Here is a 24,551-nt window from a genome sequence, read left to right as displayed (position 1 = left end):
TCATAATGTGTTAGGTTTTTGTAAAGCAAAGTTATTACTATGATGAAACGTTCAAGTCAGCGTCTTGTGTGAACTCGTGTGAACTACAAAAATGGAACTATGCCGTTTTGAACCCAGTATTATGACAGTTTGTGATTATATGCTCCTGTTGTTGGTGTTTAAGTTCTGTCTACCTCGTTCAATGGATGTAATACTGTATAAAAGGATAAAAATATCAGGGTTTTTTCTATTTTGTGTTGTAAATGGTGTATTTTTTGTACAAGTGACAATGAATTTAAATGTGTGTACATTTTTGACAGATATATATGTTGTGATATACTATTTTCTTTGACTCGACCTATGCAAGAAAAAAAATAAACACCTAAAAAGTGCAAGTTAGGATTGATTCTTCTTTGGGTTTATTGCATTAATATAACTCATCTAAGATTTGCAGTTCCCCAAGAAATGTATTGGTAAGTCACTAAGAGTGTGATTTCAATTAACTACCTTGTTATTTATTATAACATGCTGTAATATTAGTTTCTCTTTAGAGGTGGCTCTCTTGACAGCGTCGCTTTATCTTTAAGCCACTTAAACCAACCTTAACCAAGGCTTAGAATGTTCAGCATGGATTTAAAGTGTGTGCGTGAGACAATCTTAACGTTAGAGGATTACATAGGAAAAAAATCCATCTATATGTACTACAGACGGGTGCAATGGCAATGGCTGGGGTCACTGATCCCAGCTGACTTTGGGTTTAAGGTCGCCACTCAATCCCAAGGCACATATAGACAATTGAGAGAACCTAACATGCATGCTTTTGGAATGTGGGAGGAAACTTAAGTACACGAAGAAAACCCACGCATGCACTGGGAGAACATGTGGTGGCAATAACAATCCATTGTAAAGAAAACATTGGGGACATTCACGTGATGAAGCGGCGTCTCACCGCCACCAGGGGGAACCCACACAATTGTGGAGAGGGAAACCTTTCCTCGCATACTCAACTGTCAGTGCAATACAGTACTGCAAATAGACACTGTTCTTGTATGTACGTTTCATAAGATATACGTTAAGAAGGTGTGTGACAGATAATGTATCGTTTGTGAAACAAAGTGTGAGACTTACTGTTTAAATATGAACACAGGTACCGTCGAATGGATGGATGCGACTCACTTCCACGTTAAATATGTGACGTCATACCGGAAGTAATAATATGCATATCAGGCATTAACAGTGATAGAGAAGTACTGTAATTTACAAAATACACTAATTAATGTACGAGTGTAGAGACAATAATAAGATTGCATAGATTGCATAGATTGAAAGTGATGGAATTAAATTGCGATTTGACTTAAAACATAATAATTAATAAATTATTATAATGAATAATCTAATAAAATAATTTTTATTAGAGCTGAATTAAACGAGATTAAACGAGAAATTAAACGATAATTAACCGTAGAATGCACTGATGCACAGTAACACACCCCGGCCCCTTTTACTTACGCTGTCTCCACCCCTCTGCCACCGCTTGCTTATCAAAACGAGCCCCCTCCTCCGCCTTACTGTCCCCGCCCAATGGCTCTCCCTCCCTTCCTAACCGCTGCAGTCACCGCTTCGGAAAAGGCGAGCGAGGCTGAAAAGAGAGCCCCAAAGCTGGGTGTAAAAGCAGAGAAGTGACACCCCCTCCCCCCTCCACCGCGGTGGTGTGTTGAGCGTTCCTCGCCCCCGCACGGCAACCCACCGACTCCCACTGCTGTATCTCCGTCCACGTCGCCTGGATTCGATCATCCGAACGGCACCATGGTAAGCGGCTACTGTTTTCACCCTGCGTCTGGTAAATACTCCTCCATAGTGAGCAGGCCCGCGTCTTTTTACATTGAGTAATCAACTGTTTTTGATTATTTGGGTTAAAAGCTGACCACAACGAGCACCCGAGGTGGGGATCATGCTTTAGCCGCCACTGTTGGCTCCTCTGTGCAATACCCGGAGGCTGTCACCAGCAGCCTGAAGCCTTTGGCCCACATTCGCTTCTCTTGATCCCTTCTCGTCTGAACTGTCACTGCTTTTTATTTTTTTAGTTTTGGTGACACAAATCCATACAGGAAAGCCAGCCAGACTGCAGACGGGAACGTCGTGTGTTTTTGTGCAGACTCATCGTTGTGTAAAATGTGTGTGTTGACATTTGCAACAATGCAGTTTGCATAATAGCAACCAAATGTTACGTTTGCAATGAAAGACCCATAAGAAAACCGCTGTAGCGAGTGGCCACTAGACTGCATCGTACTGACTGCTCATTATGTATTAAATAAGTGAAGGTGAGGTTGCCTAGTAACCACAAGGCATCGGTAGAGTGACCATCAGATTGTCCAGAACAGAACAGGAATCGAGCTGGGATTGACGCTGTCATTCAAATGTATGGTGATACCCGCAAAAGAACATTAAATAGTCTTTTAAAACACTCAATTCTACTTGGGCATCACATCATTCTAACAAATGTAATGCTATAAAAGTACTAAAATGGTTATGTTAATTTTGCTAGCATGTAAGTAACGTTTTTGTGTTGCTAGAGTCTTTGAATGTTAGTGCACTTCATCTTTAAAAGGGATGAGTTTTGCCGGGAACAAACCAAAACGCACATACCGAATCACTTCTTCAGTGAATGATTGAATGAACGACTCCAAGGTTCACTGCCATCTTGCGTTACAACGTGCATAGCGAAAGCATAGTTTTGCACTTAAGTGCCGTATTTGGGCCAAATTGTTTGACTCAAGTCTGCGATTGGCTGGCAACCAGTCCAGGGTGTACCCCGCCTCTCCCCCGAAGACAGTTGGGATAGGCTCCAGCATACCCGTGACCCTAGTCGGGATAAGCAGCCTAGAAAATGGATGGATGGATGGATGTACTGACAAAATCTGCAGTTACACAATATTACAACTTGTCAAAGTATCTTCCTGCTGGAAAATATTGCATTGCTGCAGCACTAGGCTCCAGCATACCCGTGACCCTAGTGAGGATAAGCGGCCTAGAAAATAGATGGATGGATGTACTGACAAAATCTGCAGTTACACAATATTACATCTTGTCAAAGTATCTTCCTGCTGGAAGATATTGCATTGCTGCAGCACTCGGCTTCAGCATACCCATGACTCTAGTGGGGATAAGCGGCCTAGAAAATAAATGGATGGATGTACTGACAAAATCTGCAGTTACACAATATTACATCTTGTCAAAGTATCTTCCTGCTGGAAAATATTGCATTGCTGCAGCACTAGGCTCCAGCATACCTGTGACCCTAGTGAGGATAAGCGGCCTAGAAAATGGATGGACTGACAAAATCTGCAGTTGCACAATATTACATCTTGTCAAAGTATCTTCCTGCTGGAAAATATTGCATTGCTGCAGCACTAGGCTCCAGCATACCCGTGGTGGACCATCCTCATTAGGGTCACGGGGGTATGCTGGAGCCTATCACAGCTGACTATGAGCAAGAGGCGGGGTACACCCTGGACAGTGATAACTGAAGTAAAGGGGGACTGCATGGTGCAGGAAGACGGTGCTCTAGTGTATGTTACGTAGTGTTGATTTGTATTGTGTACGTCTGTGGAAGTAATTCATACCTAAAAAGACATCCAGAGGAGAAATGGGTTAAGAAGCAGGAAGATTATGTCACAACTGAGCTTATTTATGTTGCCAACTTTGCTCTTTGTGTAGTTAAGTAAAACACAGCTTGCAAAAACGTATTCTGCTTATATGGCTTTTCTATGCAGAATACAGCACCTATACATGATATACTGCACATGGCGTGCCAACTTGTGGCCTGTCAAATGACAATATTGAGCGCCCTGAGGTGGCATTGTGTGTGTGTGTGTGTGTGTGTGTGTGGTGGGCGGGTGTTGGGTTTTGGGTGCACATTTGCAGCAGCACATACAATATAGCGGATTGATCCATGGAGGCCATATGCTGCTGCGCAATCAAGCTGGACTCTGAAGAGATAAGAGCTGCACTTGCACAAATCCAGCATCCCACTCAATCTGCATTTATTCTCCCAGTGCATCACTGCGGTGGTTGGCACCAGTACCAATACCTGTACCAGTGACTGTGGTCTGCCAAATGTTGTTCAATCTGTGCATTTATAGTTAATGCAACAACTGTTCATTGTATATACAAGTATTTGGATATGTTGCTATATTCCTTTAATAATGTCCAGTCTTCTGGGAAAATGTGTCTGTGGACAATTTTTTTTTTCCATTTGAGAAGTCACAGACCACTGCTGACTCTGTTCTACTTCATCTCAATACTGTTGGGTGGGTACTCGTCCACACCAAACCTATCCAAGCATGCTTTTATGTGTATTCTGGAACCTTCCCTAAAGTTTTACCGCAAAGATGGAATCATGAATTAGGATTCAAACTCTAGTCTAACCTTTCAAAACAGATTCATTAATTGCTTAAGAGCCACGTCCCAATACTTTTCACCTATCCCTTGTCAATTAGCCTTGGTGACATTGCTTCGAATCGCGTTTAATTAAAGAACATCAGGCGTTTACTGTGAATAAGCCTCATGAATGCACACATCAGCTGAAACGGGGGAAGAAGTGCATGGAGTGTTGCTGGGTTTATCGCATCAGATGCTGGTTAACATGCATTATGAGGCCTTCAGGACCTTTTGTAGGGATAGAAATAGTGGACAGGATTACAGTTGGCACACATACTGTAGTAGGATTGTATAGTAAAATAAGTGATGCTTTTTACTGTGTTCTTTTATGTATGTCTGGAGCAGGAGATGGCCTGCAATGTGTTTACAGAACCAAATCTGAATGCCATGGGAAGGAGGACCTTATAAATAAAGTTTTGTCATTCTTCTCCTAAGATAACTCCCCATTCTAGGCTTTTTAATAATAATTTACAGGACTTTTGTAGTTCAAAATGGTGCTTGCTTCTCTGCACGATAGATGGATCAGTCCTACTCTCACTTTGGCCGCCCATTTATCCTGGTGTTCAATACACTGATGTGCTGCAGGGAGTGATGCAGGCGTTACTGCCTTCATGAGTGGATACTGCAGCCATTATCGTTTTGAAGTACTTGACAAAAACACACCGCAATCGACTGCTATTGGATAGATTTAAGACCAATTGAAGCTCCAATTTTTGTAATTTCCTTTTGCCCCTGGTTGGTGTTGTGACCAACACATAGCTTCATGATGTCATCTTCATCATACGTGTCAATTATGACCAAGATCTGACTTTGCGGAGCTGGGTTATTAATGTTTACATTTTTGTGGTGCATCGTCGGACTGAACAGAAAAGTTTGTATCCATGCTCCGCCCACATCCTATGATGTATGCTTCCATCTGTCTTTGATTTGAGCTCATACGGTCAAAGTCCATCCCTGGTGTTGGAAATTAGCAAAATTCATAGCTAATAGCTGGCGACCAGTCCAGGGTGTACCCCCCCTCTCGCTCTAAGATAGCTGGGATAGGCTCCAGCATACCCGTGACCCTAGTGAGGATAAGCAGCCTAGAAAATGGATGGATGTACTGACAAAATCTGCAGTTACACAATATTACATCTTGTCAAAGTATCTTCCTGCTGGAAAATATTGCATTGCTACAGCACTCGGCTGCAGCATACCCGTGACCCTAGTGAGGATAAGCGGCCTAGAAAATAGATGGATGGATGTACTGACAAAATCTGCAGTTACACAATATTGTATCTTGTTAAAGTATCTTCCTGCTGGAAAAAGTCAAAAGTCAAAGTCCATCCCTGGTGTTGGAAATGAGCAAAATTCATAGCTAATAGCTGATTTAGCCACAGGATTTTGGACAGGAAGTGACAGTATTGTTTTCATTGATTGTTGGGCTACGCTAATGTCATAGGTCACGTTTTCACGTCAAAATTAGGACTCGTGGGTTTGTCATGAGACAGTGACACATTGAAAAATGTAAATAAATAATAATGTTTTTATTTAATGTAGGAATTCTACGTGCTCGAGTCAGATCTGTTGCGCCCCCTCATCATGTCTTTCACATTGGTGACTGGGTGCTGAAAGTCTATAATTAGGGGTGTTTTTTTGGAGTTGGCCATAGTGTTGCTGCCAGCCATCCTCTTCCATGTGCAAAAATGTGTTTTGTGTTTGCAAAAGGTCTGATTGATTGCGAATAAGGGATCCATTATTGATGAGACTGCACTAGGCAGTCAGCCTCTGTACTCACAGACGTGCTCAGTGAGCCCACTGCAGAGGAAGTGACTGGAGTTGCTTCTGTACTTCCTGTAATTCTCCAAACCAAATCTGCTTTGCTGTAAGTCTCCTTATATCCACTCGTACTTCCCAAGTGTGGCTAACCAGATGTTTGTTGTAAATACAGCAGTACAGTGTACACCTATAACTAATACCAGTGAGCAACGAATGAGTGAGGTTCCCAGGCTGGAGAAGTTATCATTAGTTCCTAATGGTGGAACTAACTTTGGTGGCTGATCATACTGTATTTTTAAACAAGGATGAACATGCTGGGCAAACTGTATGTTGTTAGTCTTAGCTTGTGTATTATGTGAAGACCGTTAGCTCTGAGCCTCAGGATGTTTTTTCAGTTTTTATTTTGAATGAACAGCTATTGTGTATTGTTTTATAGTGTTCTAAAAGGTATCGAATTGTCACTACGGGTAACAGCACACCCACGCTCAATGGCGGTGTTGTTGTGTGCTATGCTGAAACTCAACCCTGTTTGTTGTCAGCCGCGTCTGGCTCGCCGTTCTGCATGTAGTAATGAAGCGCTGTTGGTTTTAGTTTGAAATCTGTGTCAAAAGCTAAGTCGCTCCCATGACTTAATTCCGTGTCACCTCTGTCTCCTTGGTGTTCTTAAAATACCGCAACGCTCTGTGAGGTAAGTCTGCAAGGCCGTAAGCCAGATGACATAAGTGGCTCTGGGCCCGCTTTGTGTGTTGTTGTGTATTATTTGAGGTATGACATTAGGTATTATCACAGGTACACAATCTGTACAACAGTATCAGTATTTTTTTTTTGTTGATTTAATCTGAAACTTGTTTTGATTAATCAAGTCACCGGTTAGGCTCCACAACAGTTTGGTCGTTTGGTCTGCAAAACCAATCAGAAATGAGGCAAAAATGCTGATCACTGTTTTCCAAAGTCCAAGCTGATGTGTTTGTGAATATTTTTAGGCAAAACACAAAGATATTATGGTCTGCTTTCATGGATGACCTAAGGAAATGTCAAAAAATAACTATAAAAGCAATCTTCACTCGCTAAATGTACTGCAAAAAAGGTCAGTAAGGATCATTAATAATGCCGCCTACAGAGAACATACTAACTCCTTATTTCTAAAATCACAAATACTTCAACTTGCTGATATAGTTCATCTTCAAACAGCTAAAATAATGCATAAGGCTAAAAACAACCAATTACTTAAAAATGTCATCCAATACTATAGAAATATGATCTCTGGGAAGAACTAAATTTGAAACAATACGTTAAAAAGCCATAGCATTTCAGTATGTGGAATCAAACTATGGAATGGATTGAGTAAGGACCTCAAACAATGCACAATGATGAGCCAATTCAAGAAACAATACAAGCAGTTGATGTTTGCTAAATACAAGGATGAAGAGTCTTGAACCAATAATGATGTGCTATATATATCACTATATTGACACTTACTATGGTACACATTATGTCACTGTATGGTCATATCACCTTGTACTTCAGTACGAGGTACATTATTAAAAAAAACAAAAAAAAAACCCTTAAACAATATTATGGAAAGCAGGAAGTGAACAAATGTAACAGTTACTGATTGTAAAAGTACCAGATGGAGGGGTAGGATTTAATAAGCTTTGCTTCTTCCTACTCCTTTTGGACATGTGGAACTGTGAACTGATTATGTGATGCATTCAATTGTACTCTGATGCATGTTCAAATGAAATAAAACCATTACCAAAAAATCCCATCCACAGGAACCTTATTATCAGCTGGTGTCTATGTTGCCCATAGCTAATGATTATTACAGTTGCTCTTGGTACCTTAGTGCTGTTTTTTGATTAACAATTAGTAGCAGAAAAAGATTTTAGAGGTGTATTTTGTTCAAAATGAAGATGTATTGCACCACGAGGGACAATACAATGAAGCTGCTCGAAAATCAATCGCTGGCTCAGTATCATCATCACCACCAACCATCATCGCCATTGCCCCCTCAGTGACTCCTATGGGAAGTATTTTTATGAACAAGACCCGGTCATACCAATATCAGTAACCTCTGTTTTTCATCTCTCCTCAGGGAAATGAAGCCAGTTACCCCCTGGAGATGTGCTCGCATTGTAAGTATTTCCTTTTAAAAATCTTCACTTTCTCCACCTGATGATAATCTCAGCTTGGTGTCGAGAATCGAGCTGTGGTGTTGTTGGCACATTTTACACACCGCAAGGACACGGTTGAGAAGCAAGGGGCTAAAAATGGGCCTACTACAGGCTGCATCCGTTTTTAATGAGCAACGAGGACGCCAATGGGACGTTCTGTAATTTGAAGATCCAGCTCAGGGACTGAAAGGATGACCTCATTGCAATTACGCCTGATTAGGAAGTCTGACACTTGGGCTCAAGAGTTGATCGTATGTGTTTAGGTGCCAAATTTGTGAATTTAGCAGAAATTACAACTTGTTTTGACTGTGAACTCGTTAGCAAGCCAATACTATTCTGTTTGAGTCTTCTGGGAGGCGGTGCAGCACATTGACACAGTGACTATTTGTTAACTGTCAATCAAATCTGCGTCTCTTTATATTTATTAAAAACAGAAACGTAAATAAATAAACTGTCTTCAATGCTTGTACTGCTATAACCTTCACTTTTTCAGTGCTTTGGTTTCGGTTTTCTACAAGAAAAGTTCTGATAAAACATTCCACTGTTCTGAAATATCTTAATTTGTATTTCTCTACATAAAATAAGATGAAAAAATAAATAAACAATTTAAGCTGTCATTTCTCGGTACATGATACCATACAGCATCCAAACTCTCACATTAAACTTTCATATCAAGGCGGGGGGCCTCAAACTAGCGTCCTGTGGGCCGCGAGTTTGAGACCCCTGCAGTAGATCATAGTAACAACCGCCTTATATAAGGGTTGCCATTTTTATACCGTATATTCGCCCAAGCAAGAAGACCTCAACATATTCCAAATAACTACATAAGCACATCGTCCATACTTAGACCGTGGGCCTTCCAAGCATTCCTCCCCAGTCATGGTGCCACCATGCAGGGGTTGGATGATGAATGCCCCTGAGCTGAACCCATCAAGGACCTCAGTCAGGGATATTTACAGCCTCTCTTGGTTTAACCCCATCAGCTGCAAATTATATATATTTTTTTGTATTTGGTGTTCATAAACAGACTCTAGGGACGCATTAGGGTTAGAACATCATGAAAAGTCTGTTTTGCATAATAGGGAACCACCATGTGTAATATATTCTTCATAGTTTAGCCCCATTCTTGATAGTCTAGTCAACCGGACTTTCTTGTTGCTAAGGGATTTCCCTGAGGGTGGGAATCACTGTCAGTGGTGACAGTCCCGGTGGTGGTGGGGGGGTTCTCAGGGGTTTTCTAATGACTGCGTAGCTATAAATAATACCATGTGCTGCCCAGCTCGGGTGCTGCATACAGGCCGAGCTATACATTATGATAGCAATCAGCATAATGCAGGAAATGGCTGCACTCACCTCTTACAGCGAGAACACTCAAAATCGGTGTGTGCGAGCCGAGTGATAAATGTGTGCATCTCCTTTTTTTTTTTTTTGTAGTCCTGGTAATGACCCGATTTCCTGAACAGCACACAGAAACCATCTCCACTGGCACACTTTCACAAGTGAAGCACTAGTTTCACATAGTAGGGAGAGTGACTTTTGCACTTTTATGACTGCTTTGTTGTTAGGAGGTCGAGTGGTTAGCGCGCAGACCTCACAGCTAGGAGAGCCGAGTTCAATCCCACCCTCGGCTAGCTCTGTGTGGAGTTTGCATGTTCTCCCCGTGTATGCGTGGGTTTTCTTCGGGTACTCCGTTTTCCTCCCACATTCCAAAAACATGCTAGGTTAATTGGCGACTCCAAATTGTCCATAGGTATGAATGTGAGTGTGAATGGTTGTTTGTCTATATGTGCCCTGTGATTGGCTGGCGACCCCGCCTCTCATCTAAAGACAGCTGGGATAGGCTCCAGCACCCCCGCGACCCTCGTGAGGATAAGCGGTAGAAAATGAATGAATGAACTTAGGACAGTGTTTCAAATGTAATAAGCCAAACATGTACCACTTCCACACGAAATGGGAGGATAACTTTTTTGAACTCTATCATGTCAGATATAGGCAACTGTGAAATAAGCAGTGGAAAATGAATACATGAATGAATACATAAGCCTGGCCACTAGTTGGCGTGGGCAGCAACCTAAACGGGAAAGCCCAGACTTCCCTGTCCCGGGATACCTGGTCCAACTCCATACATGTCCAGACATGTCCAGGGTGTTTTTATTCGTTCTAGCAGGTTACACTTGTTATCCTGTTGTTTACAATGAGCTTATCAGTCAGTGCTAGTAATGCTAGCTGAGCCATTTGCTCCTTATTGTTGTTATTACAACATTGGTTCTGCTGCTGCTGCTTTGAGCAGTATATGGTACTTGTTAATAAATGGCCATTTGGTCCAAGAGAACTATGCTTTGCCCGTCCACTTTCTTGTGTTCTCCAAATCATTATCAAAGCCAAAAAATTTTTTGAAAGACAACTGCCTCTCTCTAATTTATTGCCTTATTCCAATAAACGCCCACCTCCCGTTTGCACTGTAATTGGGAATGTGCTGTAATACATACACACGTACAATGCACACATTTGATCTTGTATGTTCCAATGTTCTTTATCTCTTCTCTATAGAAAGCTTGGACTCTAGCGGTCACACTCTACCTTTCCGTATTATGTAACTAGCTTCTTTTTTTTTTCTTCACCTACGTTGTGGCTCAACACTCAGCAACTCAACTGCTTAGCTTGCGTGTCATATGTCCATGTATGTAAGTCTACTTAAGCTTACCTTTTGTGTAAGATGAAGGGCAACACTATAAGCTGCAGGTTGTGGGTTTTAGTCATTAATAGACAATTGTTTGTGATCAGGTTAAGGGTTTATGGTGGTCACCAGGTAGGGGTTGAATGGGTTCCTTTTGCCTAGTAACACAGATTTTGGTGCATGTAGTGTTTATTATATTCAATAATCACGGGGGCAGCAGTCTCAATAGGGGAGGCCAGCTGAGAGACATAACGTAATCCCTCCATCGTGTCCTAGGTCTGGCCTGGGGTCTCCTACTGGATGGTCATGCCCCGAACACCACCGAGAAAGTTCATTTTGGTCGCTTATATCCACGATTCTTCATAAGTACCCCTAAATCGTGATGATCAAGCTGCAAGTCAAACTGGTCCCATTCATTCATTTTCTACCGCTTTTTTCCTCACAAGGGTCGCGGGGGTGCTGGAGCCTATCCCAGCTGTCTTCGGGCGAGAGGCGGGGTACACCCTGGACCAGTCGCCAGCCAATCACAGGGCACATATAGACAAACAACCATTCACACTCACATTCATACCTATGGACAATTTGGAGTGGCCAATTAACCTAGCATGTTTTTGGAATGTGGGAGGAAACCGGAGTACCCGGAGAAAACCCACGCATGCACGGGGAGAACATGCAAACTCCACACAGAGATGGATGAGGGTGGAATTGAACCCTGGTCTCCTAGCTCTTTCGCCGTGCCGCCCAAACTGGTAACAGTGTCTGGAAAAGAGCGCTGTATCGAGCAATGAAATATATCTGGACAGTTTTCTTATTCAGTGCTCCTTTTAATGCCCCCCCCCCCCCCCCCCCCCTTCCCGATGCGGTGCATAGTCAACGAGCTGATGCAGCACAGCCTGTCCGGGCGTCCAAAACCCATAAACACAACCCACGTCCGTCTCTCTCGTTTCTGCATGGTTGTGAGAACATCTCACTCTCTTGCTTCTCTGCGGCCATGACAGTTGGCACACATCACAGTTCTTATCAGTGATTCCAACAAGGCTGCCCGCATGTGGGTCAGAAAGAAACCACGCAAGCCGATGAATAGATAGCTGGAGTCACTCGGGGAGCTCAGATTACAGCACATTGTCTTTTGGGTTTGGCCACCAGGGTCATGTGACCATGTTTGGACGGGCTTGTCTCGTAATTAACAGCTGGCTTTGTTATTGCCGTGTATGATTACACTTTGGCTCCTTTGCGACAATGTGAACCATAAAAAGTGTTACTTGGTTTCCTGTTTTTTTGTTTATGGCACAATATCATACAATTCTAATGACAATAAACCCAATTGATTTAATTGCATTTTGTGATAATGTGGACTTTCATTCATTCATTCATTTTCTACCGCTTACCCTGCGAGAGGCAGCCAATCACATGGCACATACTATAGACAAACGACCATTCACACTCACATTCATACCTATGGACAATTTGGAGTCGCCAATTAACCTAGCATGTTTTTGGAATGTGGGAAGAAACCGGAGTACCCGGAGAAAACCCACGCATGCACGGGGAGAACATGCAAACTCCACACAGAGAGGGCCGAGGGTGGGATTGAACTCGGCTCTCCTAGCTGTGAGGTCTGCACACTAACCACTCAACCGCCGTGCAGCCATAATGTAGACTTGAATCCATTAAACATTCATATCATTGACATTATTTTCTACAGGAAAAAAATGCTTTGGTTACAGTTTGTTTTGGTGTGAGTCGGACCTTCTGGAACGCATTAATGATCTGTACAAGGAATCCTACTTCACCGAAATTCACTAATCACCGTCAGGTCCAGAAACAATAAACTGTGATAAACAAGGGATTACTGTATTTACAATAGGTTGGACAATTTGGGGTCATTATCATGACTAGTTTGTTTAAAAAAATAAGCAGTAATTCTCCAACATGTAAGAATCGGTAATAAAGTGGTTGGATCAGGACACAGTGTACCATCTGCAGCTTGCTACCATGCAATATGGAGGTCTCGTCCTTGACCTAGTTGGAAGTGGCGGCGTCTTGGTGACAGCTTATTCATGTGCCAGCAAGGACTAGTCTGGCTTCTTCTTTTGTTGTTGTTGTTGTTGTTGTTGTATTTCCTGTAAAATAAAGTGCTCCGACTGTCTAATGTCTACTTAACTGGTTACTGCATTCTTTGTCTTCCTTGTGTCTCTCAACTCCCATCTTTTCCATCCTTGCCCCCCTTTTTCCCCACCCAGTCGATGCTGATGAGATTAAGCGGCTGGGAAAACGCTTTAAGAAACTGGACCTCGATAACTCGGGCTCGCTCAGCGTGGAGGAGTTCATGTCGCTGCCGGAACTGCAACAGAACCCTCTGGTGCAGAGGGTCATCGACATATTCGACACTGACGGCAACGGGGAAGTGGACTTTAAAGGTGGGTGCCACACAGTGAGAAGAAACCAATAACAGGTCATAAAGGCAGTGAGGCACATAATCAATAACCAATAGGTTAGTAGGAAACCAAGACAGCAGGGAACCAATAATAAGCTACACATAGTAAGAACAGAACACTATATTATAAGCAACAGGCAGGAGGAAACCCGTGACAAGGAAACTGATACTTTACAAAGGTAGACCATAGAGCAAGGGTGTCCAAAGAGCGGCCCCGGTGGTCACCCAGCAATTAGCTTCAAGCACACCTTGAACACATCATTCATTCATTCATTTTCTACCGCTTATCTCCCGAGGGTCGCGGGGGTGCTGGAGCCTATCCCAGCTGTCTTTAGACGAGAGGCGGGGTCTCCAGCCAATCACAGGGCACATATAGACAAACAACCATTCACACTCACATTCATACCTATGGACAATTTGGAGTCGCTAATTAACCTAGCATGTTTTTTCCCGGAGAAAACCCACGCATGCACGGGGAGAACATGCAAACTCCACACAGAGATGGCCGAGGGTGGGATCGAACCCGGGTCTCCTAACTGTGAGGTCTGCGCGCTAACCGTGCAGCCCCCTTGAACACATCCAATGCTCCAAATGTAATGAACATGCTGTTTATTCATTCATTCATTTTCTACTGCTTATCCTCACGAGGGTCACGGGGGTGCTGGAGCCTATCCCAGCTGTCTTGGGGTGAGAGGCGGGGTACACCCTGGACTGGTGGCCAGCCAATCACAAGGCACATATAGACAAACAACCATTCACACTCACATTCATACCTATGGACAATTTGGAGTCGCCAATTAACCTAGCATGTTGTGTTTTGTGTAATTGAGTTGTCAGCACTAATCCTCACTATCTGCTGCCGCAGAGTTCATCGAGGGCGTGTCGCAGTTCAGCGTCAAAGGCGACAAGGAGCAGAAGCTTCGATGTAAGTTCAACCTCCACACAGTCTTCACAGACTGGATCGCAACAGTACAGGAAGCATGTCCACTTAGCTACACTCCCTGCTAGAATCAAGCCTTTTCCAACTTATTAGGAGCACGTAAACAAGGTAGTTGTCATGGTGAGTGACGTAACATCTTTTGGTCCGTGCCCCCCCCCCTCCCACTTCGTGCCACGCAGTCGCCTTCCGAATCTACGACATGGACAAGGACGGCTACATCTCCAACGGCGAGCTCTTCCAGGTTCTGAAGATGATGGTGGGAAACAACCTGAAGGACACGCAGCTCCAGCAGATTGTGGACAAGACCATCATCAACGCCGACAAGGACGGCGACGGCAGGATATCCTTTGAAGAATTCTGCGCCGTAAGTTCTTTTTTTATTTTATGTTGACGTTTGTGCTGATGCGGTCTTTGTTGTCTCTGACGCAAGCACAAGTGAGCTAACATGTGTGACTCACTGGACACAACATTAGGTACACCCGCTTATGAGATCCAATCAAAAGTCAGCATTCAGTTTATCATGGTTAATTGAAAGTATGGGTCCGTATTTATTAGTTGAATATTTTCATAATTAGAGCATAGAAATACCAAATATCAGTTTTTCACCTTATTAGAGCCCTCTAGATATGAAATAACACCCCTATAGTCACATTTATACTGGCATTACCCAATGTAGTCAACATAATAACAAAAACAATATAGGCTAATTCATGTTAGCATTGTTCTTGTTTTAACTTCCTGTTCAATTCAGTACTTCCTGCTGTTGCTATGGTGACATCAATAACATTACTGACCAGTGTAGAGTACTACATATGTCTTTGAATGTGTCTTCTGAATGCCTTATATTTCTATTTTAGTTCATGTAGCCGTTTTTATGCTTGAAAACGCCAAACTTGGGACAAATATGTCAAATTTTAGTCAATGAACATATTTTGGGGTAATAATAGGCATGTTTCTGAAAAACTGATCAAGTGCAAATTGGTGAGGGATTATTGTATCATTAAAATATTACAACCAGCTTTCAGTATAAGGAAATAGAGATGTTGCCTTTGACTGTCTAGATATGTATGTCTCTAATTTATTGTTGGTGTGCAATACATGTTGTTATTAGAACAGTTTGTTGGATGATGCAAGGCAATTTCCTGTAACAAAACCGCTGGAACTTGCCTGAAGAAAAAAAAAAGAATATTATAAATAGCTCCTGATGATTGTAGTCAGATAAAAGTGTGTCATCTGTTTGACGAAGGAGCCTCTTAGGAATATCATCACTGAACCAACCTCCATAATGACAATGTTGTTGCATTAAACAGCATCATTAGCATCTTGGTTCACCCTCGTAAGGATAAAAAGGATAAGCAGTGGAAAATGAATGAATGGATGCTTGCATCTTTGTTGGGAGGGACCTTTTACATTCCAGCACGCTTGGATGAGTTTGGTGTGGAGGTTTGGGGTGCGCTTTGGCCACATTTCTTCTGCCGTTTCTCCTCCAGGTGGTCGGCGGTCTGGATATACACAAAAAGATGGTGGTGGACGTGTGAGCGCTTCCTATCGTCGTCCTCTTCTTCCTCCTCCTTATCCTCGTTCCCTCTCCAGTCGCTTTCTCCTCCATCTCTGAAGATCTGCTCAACTAGAAAAAAACACGCTCCGGATTCCATCAGCGGAAGAATGATCTCTTTTTTTTTTTGTTGCCCTGCGACTGGGAATAGCCTTGCTAAAGTGTTAAGTGAAAAGCGAGTGCTACTACCGGTCACTTTTTTAAAAAATGATTAAAACGGACCTGAAAGACATTTTGAATGAGGCATAGGAGTGGCTTGTGTTTTGTTTGATTTTTTTTTTTTAATTTTTTACATTAATTCACACTTGACAGTACATAACTAGCTACTAGGGTATGAAGTGCCAAGCGGAACATATCCACACGCAACCCACCAGGCTCCATGCAGAGCCTTAGTTGACTCAAACTAGCTTAAAAAAACACAAGCATGCATACAATACAGTTTTAAGGCTTTTGTCCTCACTAGACGGGCCTGGAATGAGTATTTAACCGTGAAGAAGACTTCTTGCTGAACCTCGGATGGTATTTAAATTTTTTTTTTTTTAACTTCCCATCACCTCACCAGGCGATGAGCGAGCAGGGAGAAAAGAAATAAAAAAAAGACATTTTTTAGTCTTGCAAGGGAAAAGCGCTTCCGACTTGAGAAGATGGAGGCGGACCACCACAGATGCTGCTTTCAACAGGACTTTTTTTTCCAGTCGGGATGTAAAACTGGAACACCCCCACCCCCTCGTCGATCCCTCTATACCCCTTTATCCCAAACTCCCAAAGCTCTGCACTGCACGGCTTTGGCCTCCCTGTTGCTTGCATGACATGGAATTTTATTTTATTCATTTTTTTTTTTGTGCATGTAGGTGAACATGTTTGAACTGATCCTCTTGTTTACACATGGATGGTGATGTGAATATATTTAAGAATTTACCGGTCCACAGTGCGGATGTTGCCAAACGTTTTGGTCAATGTACATGAGAGGTAATCCAAATGAACTCAACTTATGTGGAATAATATATATATATTTTTTTTGTATTCTCTTGCCGGATCAGCCACATGCTTCTATTTCAAACGGTTGCATATCTGATCCTGTCTGACTGCCACACACACACACACACACACACTGTACTCAAGCTCATTAAAGGGGACATTGTTTTTTATTTTTTGTATATTTTCAATGTAGCTGTTCTCTATAGTTCAGACTACGCTTTAGTTTGTAAGTGCTTCTTTTTCTGAGGGACTTGGGTTTTTTTGTTTGTGTTGGAGGGGGGGGGGGTATCAGATAATATATTTAAGGTTTTTCCCCCCTCACTCTTTTTTCTGCATGCTGCATATTATGCTGTGGGACTGTTGGAAACTTGATACTGTATGAAAATAATGAAATACGATTTAAATAAACGTAAAAATGTTGATGTTTGTTGTTCCTTTGTGTGTGTTTTTGTAGTTGGATTTGAGTGTGGGTTACTCGCTTTAGGGCGGTCGGGGGGTGAGAGGCAGTGAGTACTTTCAATGTTGCCGCAGATCTGTAGAAATGTACTCTTCAATTGTAATTGTATGCTGCACTGCTCTCCGGTTTATTGCATTGTCCTGCTGTCAGTTTCCATTTCAGTCTGTACAGTAAAGATACTGTAGATATTGTTTCTTAATAGTCCCAAGTTTGTACAAATAATACTTATTCACCTATGGAAAAAGTTTCAACACCCCTGATTCAAAGTCCCTCACAGAAATGACGTGTTTAGAAAAAGCCAACGCTCTGTCTGAGCTATTCATTTAATAATATTTATTCCAGGCTGGTAATTCAACTGCACTGAACTTGTTCTAATACCAAGAGGAGACACTTGGGAAACAAAAACGCTCTTGTGATTTGTATTTATCAAATTTACTGTACACAGAAATCATACAGATTGATCATCGATCCCTCATCTGGCATTATGTCCGCAATTTATCACCGGTGATGGAGATAAATAAAACAACCAATCACCCTTCAGAATCTCTCAGCCGCTCGACTAGCGACCACTCGGATGTTGCCGTAGACCTTCGAAGGTGGACTTCCTGCATTGGGGGAGACATATTCAATTGTATGAATCCACATAAAAAAACTATTCACTCCAAATTTTGTCGTCCCATTTTTCACAAGATGAGCTTAGACGAATATTGTTCCGAAATCTGTGTTTGTGAGCATTTATAGTTCGACTCGCTCCCAGGTGTGGCAAATCAAGATGCTGATTAGTGGCCACAATAAAAGGCCGCTCCAAAATGTGCAGTATAACGATATTGGGGGGCTAAGAAAACTAGTCAGTGAGCACCATTTCCCTCAAACGCTGTTAAATACAGCTCAACTGCATATTTTTGGGGGACCTTTTATTGTGGCCAGAACCTGTGCTGTCTAATAAGCCACGCTTGTGAGGAGGATGACTTATGAATGCTTGTTAACCACAAATTTAGACACGTAGGGTGGCCTTTTATTGTGGCCAGAACCTGTGCTGTCTAATAAGCCACGTCTGTGAGGAGAATGACTTATGAATGCTTGTTAACCACAAATTTAGACATGTGAACAATATGGGAGAAATAGGCCTTTTGTGTACATAGAAATATGAGGATATACAACCAATTGACTTACCGAGGATGAGGTTACATATGGCTGTTCGGGCCATCTTAATGTTTTGAAAGGAGCCCAATATGTGCACTTTTCTGTTGAAAGAGCGATAAATCACAAAAAATATAGTCATTCATTCTATTCCTCCATTCAAAAGCATCACTAATTATTATTCGACTCACGTTTCTGCCAATACGATGCGAGTCTTTGTGACGTTCTCGATGGTGAATTTAGTTTTTCCTCCTTTGCCTGCTATCCTTCCAATGGCTCTGGACAAGTGGTCTCCTTTCAGTGGTTTCACTGCAGCCCAAAAACAACCACCAGAAATTAAAACAGCTGTACCATGATAAAAAAATATATATAAAAAAAATAGTACAATGACATTAATTCTTACCGTCTGTGATATCAAAGGTTTCTATAAAGAGCTCGTCTAGTCTGATGAGGGCCAGCGCATCCTGGGAAGAGGTAATAGTGGTGTTTATGCAAAATGTACCAATGTAAACAAAACACAAAAACATGTATTTCTTCAGCAGGTTCCTCTATCTATGTGCTTTACATAGATAGCCATTAGCTTGTTACTAGGAGTGTAATGATTCATTCATTACATCCATCTGTGTTTTGCAGATTTTTCTTACAGGATATCATTCAGCATGACGTGTCCAGGTCAAAACACATATGAGCATATTTGTGAATTCTTGCTAGCTGCTGCTAATTTAAGATGCCATACCACTCATTTGCATAATGACATAAGTGTAGGTTAGGTTTGCACTATTTAAAGTAAATAAATAATCATGGCAAGCATCTCTATTCATCCTGATTTTACATTGCATCGATCAGGGGCTTACCAAAATAGTACATTATCATTTTGGAACTCATTGCACACAAAATTAAGGTATTTTAAGTGCACCTTATAGTGCAGAAAATATGGTATATGAATGTATGCTTTGCTCCCTCAACACTAGTCCGGGTTTGTTTACTTCCGTTAGTTTTTTGTTCTTGCAAACATTTTCATGTACTTCCTGAAATCACAGTACACATTGTTTGTGTTTGCTGTCAGTAAGTGACATACTTACTTCTATCTGGAATCCCAGAACGAAAGCTTTAACAAAATCTGCTGCTTTGGTGAGTGCGCTGATGTCCTGTGTCTCTTTGCATGTCTGAAAAATATATTTACATTACATGGGGATAATACATGTTAAAGGCCACCAGGTTGGAAAAATGGAAGCATGTCCCACACCACTCACTTTAATTTCAACGTGTCGTGTTTTGAGGTTGAATCTAACTTGAAGATGCAGGTTTTCCACGATGGGGGAGTAGATCTTCATCCAGTTGTCCTTCAGTGGGGTGTACCTATGGGCAGGGACGGCCACTTTACGCATCTGATCCGCCCCCTGGAATAAAAAAATGCTAATTACTGTAACCCATTATATAGCATTTAACACATATTAAGAGTTTAAGGGTTGTGCTTACCCTTAGATTTTCTGCAGAAATTGGTGGAAACTGTGGCCTCTTGCTAGCTGCTGGTCCGTCCGTGTCCATGTCTGCTGGATCATGTTTCCGCTTTTGGCTCTTTTTAGACTTAACTTTAATAAAGGAGTCGGTGTCATTTTGTTCATCTGTGCGAGCGTCCATTTCTGTATTTGTCGTCGTGTCCATTTTCTCGAAATTTACTCACAAAGGACAAATAAAAAGGGGAAAAATTATCGCGAATGTGAACAGCGAGGCATGAAGCTGTCCTCGTGTAATCGGAAAGACCCTAACAGCCACATCGATGTCGCCTGAATAAAATAACACAAATAAATAACAATTCTTAACGAAAAAGTCAAAATTATATATGTTTATGTACCATATTATACGCAACTGTAATTTCAGTTCCTCATAAATGAGGAAGATTTTCACTTAAAAGACTACATTTAATCAGGCATATCTTTGGACATACAGCTGGAAAGAAGCTGGTCCTGTCGTGAAGTCACGTGACAGGACATGGAGGTTTACATTTGACTAGCTCACTCGTACGTTCTTACCACATTTTCCGTATTATTTTGACAAAATACTGGACCGAACAAGATGTCATCGCCACTTTCGAAGCCCCAAATCATCGCGCACATCCAGAAAAGTTTAAACTACACAGTGTTTGACTGTAAATGGATTCCGTGTAGTTCCAAGTTTGTGTGTATGGGCAACTTTCCAAGAGGAACCGGAGTGATGCAAATCTATGAAATGCAGCATGGAGAGGCTCAGCTTATCAAAGAGGTAAATATTTTTTTTTAAAAAGCATACTTTAACATAAAAGGGTTTGCTATTGATAATGAGGGGGCTTCCATTCCTAGTTGTGTCCCGTCTCCATAGCAACAAGTGACGCAGTACTATAATACTTTTCGACCTGAAATCAACAGCATATATCAAAAATATACGTACAAATCCTTCTTATACTTCATGATTTTGCTGCATCATGGACGACTGGTATAATACGGCATAATATAACCAAGTGTGATATTACTAACATATAACCCCGCACTGGTGTTTTCCAGACATTTTCTTGTCTGATTGATTAAACACACTGGCCGCCCCGCCCTCTTCCCTTGCTTAACCAATCAGCAGTCAGAACGCAGTGTAGATACATTCATGAACTTGCGGTGAGTCGGATATAATCATACTTTTTTCGAAAAAGCACACTTCAGTTATTAGTGTGAAATCTTGTTCAAACGATCAATATTAAAAAAAATACTCATGTCAGTGTTGCCCTAATTGTCCTTCATAAAGTTACATGTATTACAATTTATAGAATATTCTTTGGGGGCCATAAAAATGGTACATCCCTGTAATAGGAACTTGTAGTCTTATACTCATATCTACACTATAGTAATGCCTTCTATCTATTTTTATCTTTCAGGTAGAGAAGCCAAAGCCCATCAAATGCGGCACATTTGGGGCCACATCTCTCCGACAAAGACACATAGCAACGGGTGATTTTGACGGACATCTAAATATATGGTAATGCTTTTAAAAACAAAAACACAGTCATGTCCTAGCCATTAATGTGTTTATTTGAATTGGCTGCAGAACCAAGCAGGGCTACCTGAAGTGTACTCGTTCATTCAGTGCAAATCTTCTTGATCGTTCACAGGAACCTGGAAGTACCTGATGTCCCGGTGTACACTGTAAAGGCTCATAAAGAGATAGTGAACGCTATTGATGGCGTCGGGGGCCTGGGGATTGGTGACGGCGCGCCTGAGATTGTCACTGGAAGCAGAGATGGTAAACCAACTTGAGTACAGAAATATTTAAGTCAATTAGAAGAGTTTTGCAGGAAATGTTTACCTCTTTTACAACTTTATTCTAACCTGAATACATCAACAGTAGTGCAATTTCAATATTTGCTTAATTTAATCATCATAATTCAATAGCATAGCGTAATAAGAGATCCTTCTGTGCGTGTTACAGGCACAGTCAAAGTATGGGACCCTCGTCAGCGGGACTCACCCGTGGCCAACATGCAACCCGTTGAAGGAGACGCCAAGAGGGACTGCTGGACTGTCGCATTCGGTGCGTCCAGTATCAAATATATGTCTCTAGAAAATGTTTAACCTCTACTAAGTGAACGTCATCGTCATTGCAGGTCACTCCTTCAATGACCAGGACCGATGTGTGTGCGCCGGTTACGACAACGGCGACATCAAACTGTTTGACCTGCGGAATATGTCCTTGCGGTGGGAGACCAACATCAAGAATGGGGTGAGGTGGACATTGATGCTGCCTATTCTGTTAGAGTCAGGGGCATGTTTTAGCTAGCAAAGTCAAAAAGAAGATCCTTAATGGCTACATTTACATGCAGTCAGACAACCCTATCATAACCTGAATATTAGCAATAACCTGGTTGCGCACGGTCATATAAACACTAATAACCATTTTATCATATTATGGTTTTTACTCCTAGGTTACTCCTTTTCTAACCTGAATATTGGGTCATGTATATACGCCTATCTGGATACCCCATTGAAAGGAATATTGATTTGTGTTCTGCACATTCATTCATTCATTCATTTTCTACCGCTTATCCTCACAAGGGTCGCAGGGGTGCTGGAGCTTATCCCAGCTGTCTTCGGGCGAGAGGCGGGGTACTCCCTGGACTGGTGGCCAGCCAATCACAGGGCACATATAGACAAACAACCATTCACACTCACATTCATACCTATGGACAATTTGGAGTCGCCAATTAACCTAGCATGTTTTTGGAATGTGGGAGGAAACCAGAGTACCCGGAGAGAACATGCAAACTACACACAGAGATGGGTGGAATCAAACTCAGGTCTTCTAGCTGTGAGGCCTGCACGCTAACCACTTGGCAGCCATGCTCTGCACATGGTTCATTCAAAAGGAATCTTTGATTTTTGATAGGAAAACATGAATTTGAAAACATGGCGCCATGCAAAACTGCACATTTCTTGAGCGAAGGGGAAGTAACCATCTCATTAATGTGGTGAAAGACAGAAAAATATTTATGTCCTTTCATAGAGTGTTGCTAATGTTATTTTTGTATACAGGAAGAAGAAACAAAAATGACACACATGGTGTCATGACGTTGTTTGTGCGTCAATGTTTTGTTTGGGATATCCCGATTGTTTACAATTACCCTGTATACAGGAATAACCCTGTTTGCACCGCCACGTAAATCCGAATATTTCAGAAACCGGAATATTGACCTTAACTGGAATATTGACTGCATGTAAACATGTAGTGACTGATTTTGGCCAGGTTTGCTGCGTGGAGTTCGACAGGAAAGACATCAACATGAACAAGCTGGTGGCCACCTCGCTGGAGGGGAAATTCCACGTCTTCGACATGAGGACTCAGCACCCCACCAAAGGCTTTGCCTCTGTGTCAGAAAAGGTAATTGACTCAGGGTCGGACCCTGGAATGCCTGGTGTGTTCTAGACTCATGAGGGCAAAACATAAAATATGAAAACTGAGCAGTTTCTTGTCCTTTTTGTGTTTGATTTGACTTCAGGCTCATAAATCCACCATCTGGCAGGTGAAACATTTACCTCAGAACAGAGAGATCTTTCTAACCACAGGTGGATCAGGAAGCCTTCATCTATGGAAATAGTAAGTCTTCAAATTTTAATTTACTCCTCATTAACCTATTGATCATCTTCTATGCTCATTATCTCGACTTTATTGATCCCATCTTATGATGTGATCCCCAGCGAGTATCCTGCTCAGAGAAGCAAGCCGGATTCAGAAGGCACCAGTGTGGGCGTGGCCGGGACGGTCAACCTCTTACAGAACGTCACCCTGTCCACTCAACCAGTCGCCAGTCTGGACTGGAGCCCCGACAAACAAGGCTTGTGTGTGTGTGCCGGATTTGACCAGTCTGTGCGCGTGCTCATTGTCACTAAACTCAATTTGGTGTGATAAATCTCACACACACATACACACATGCCAAACCAGGATTTATACTTCCAAACCATACCATTGAACTGAACTGGACCTTTCAATTTATTTTTTTTTACATACTAAAATGTTGCACGTGACCTGCAATTTACTTCCTTTGAACTGACTTTTAAATAAAGGATGAGAAACGTCGATCGCTAGTGATCGTGGCCATGTTGGCTTGGGTTTGATCTCTCTTTCTGACCTTTCCCTCCTGCTGTCCTGTGGGCCCATTTGGATGTTCACCGAGGGACATTCTGATGTCTACAATTGTGACCTACTTCTCTTGGAATGGATTGCTTGTATTTTGTCATTGTCTATAGCCACTCACTAGTGTACATGTTTTATAAAAGGCACTCACGGGTACTTTAGAATGACAGGATAAAATATATCATGGTGACAAAAAAAACAAAAAGCTTTATAGAATTATAAAACAATCCATATAAACAATTTAGAAAAGGTGTAAATAACTGCAAAGCATTTAAATGGTAAAATATACATTTATACAGTCAATCCGCCATTCCACCGATGCGTTACTGCCATCTGCTGGACACATCGAGATATTCGCCATGAT

At 41.9% G+C, this 24,551-nt stretch overlaps 3 protein-coding genes across 3 annotated transcripts; 2 read left to right on the top strand and 1 right to left on the bottom strand.

Moving 5' to 3' along the window:
* The first annotated feature begins 1,567 nt into the window (after nt 1–1,567).
* On the top strand, nt 1,568–17,358 carry ppp3r1a (protein phosphatase 3, regulatory subunit B, alpha a). The gene is made up of 6 exons (XM_058058656.2): nt 1,568–1,788; nt 8,273–8,312; nt 13,272–13,448; nt 14,331–14,390; nt 14,585–14,769; nt 15,896–17,358. Exons 1-6 carry the CDS (start codon nt 1,786–1,788, stop codon nt 15,941–15,943), a joined length of 513 nt encoding a protein of 170 aa, XP_057914639.1. The 5' UTR covers nt 1,568–1,785; the 3' UTR covers nt 15,944–17,358.
* pno1 (partner of NOB1 homolog) lies at nt 16,167–20,311 on the bottom strand. Its single transcript, XM_058058655.2, has 7 exons — nt 20,015–20,311; nt 19,789–19,935; nt 19,618–19,701; nt 18,939–18,999; nt 18,727–18,844; nt 18,569–18,639; nt 16,167–18,000 (listed from the first exon to the last, which is right to left on the bottom strand). The coding sequence occupies exons 1-7, from the start codon at nt 20,198–20,200 to the stop codon at nt 17,933–17,935; spliced, it is 735 nt and encodes a 244-aa protein (XP_057914638.2). The 5' UTR covers nt 20,201–20,311; the 3' UTR covers nt 16,167–17,932.
* A 188-nt stretch (nt 20,312–20,499) lies between these two features.
* On the top strand, nt 20,500–24,165 carry dnaaf10 (dynein axonemal assembly factor 10). The gene is made up of 8 exons (XM_058058654.2): nt 20,500–20,797; nt 21,438–21,538; nt 21,672–21,802; nt 21,989–22,090; nt 22,164–22,279; nt 23,300–23,434; nt 23,553–23,650; nt 23,752–24,165. The coding sequence occupies exons 1-8, from the start codon at nt 20,612–20,614 to the stop codon at nt 23,957–23,959; spliced, it is 1,077 nt and encodes a 358-aa protein (XP_057914637.2). The 5' UTR covers nt 20,500–20,611; the 3' UTR covers nt 23,960–24,165.
* Nucleotides 24,166–24,551: the final 386 nt, after the last annotated feature.

This window comes from Doryrhamphus excisus, linkage group LG20 (assembly GCF_037039965.1).
Source record: "Doryrhamphus excisus strain RoL-2023G ecotype Guam linkage group LG20, RoL_Dexc_Guam_v1.1, whole genome shotgun sequence".
NCBI classification, from domain to species: Eukaryota; Metazoa; Chordata; class Actinopteri; order Syngnathiformes; family Syngnathidae; genus Doryrhamphus; species Doryrhamphus excisus.
Note: the sequence above shows the minus strand (reverse complement) of the source record. Positions and strands in the feature narration are given on the sequence as shown.

What these genes read in the sequence shown, in the direction of transcription:
- dnaaf10 (XM_058058654.2), top strand. Translation starts at nt 20,612, where the DNA reads ATGTCATCGCCACTTTCGAAGCCCCAAATCATCGCGCACATCCAGAAA. An exon ending in TGTCACTGGAAGCAGAGATG is followed by an intron (nt 21,803 to 21,988) that starts GTAAACCAACTT and finishes TGCGTGTTACAG; the next exon opens with GCACAGTCAAAGTATGGGAC. An exon ending in AGCCTTCATCTATGGAAATA is followed by an intron (nt 23,651 to 23,751) that starts GTAAGTCTTCAA and finishes TGTGATCCCCAG; the next exon opens with CGAGTATCCTGCTCAGAGAA.
- ppp3r1a (XM_058058656.2), top strand. An exon ending in CGGGGAAGTGGACTTTAAAG is followed by an intron (nt 13,449 to 14,330) that starts GTGGGTGCCACA and finishes CTGCTGCCGCAG; the next exon opens with AGTTCATCGAGGGCGTGTCG. An exon ending in CAAGGAGCAGAAGCTTCGAT is followed by an intron (nt 14,391 to 14,584) that starts GTAAGTTCAACC and finishes CGTGCCACGCAG; the next exon opens with TCGCCTTCCGAATCTACGAC.
- pno1 (XM_058058655.2), bottom strand. Translation starts at nt 20,200, where the DNA reads ATGGACACGACGACAAATACAGAAATGGACGCTCGCACAGATGAACAA. An exon ending in CACGACACGTTGAAATTAAA is followed by an intron (nt 19,702 to 19,788) that starts GTGAGTGGTGTG and finishes TATATTTTTCAG; the next exon opens with ACATGCAAAGAGACACAGGA. An exon ending in TTCTGGGATTCCAGATAGAA is followed by an intron (nt 19,000 to 19,617) that starts GTAAGTATGTCA and finishes ACCTCTTCCCAG; the next exon opens with GATGCGCTGGCCCTCATCAG.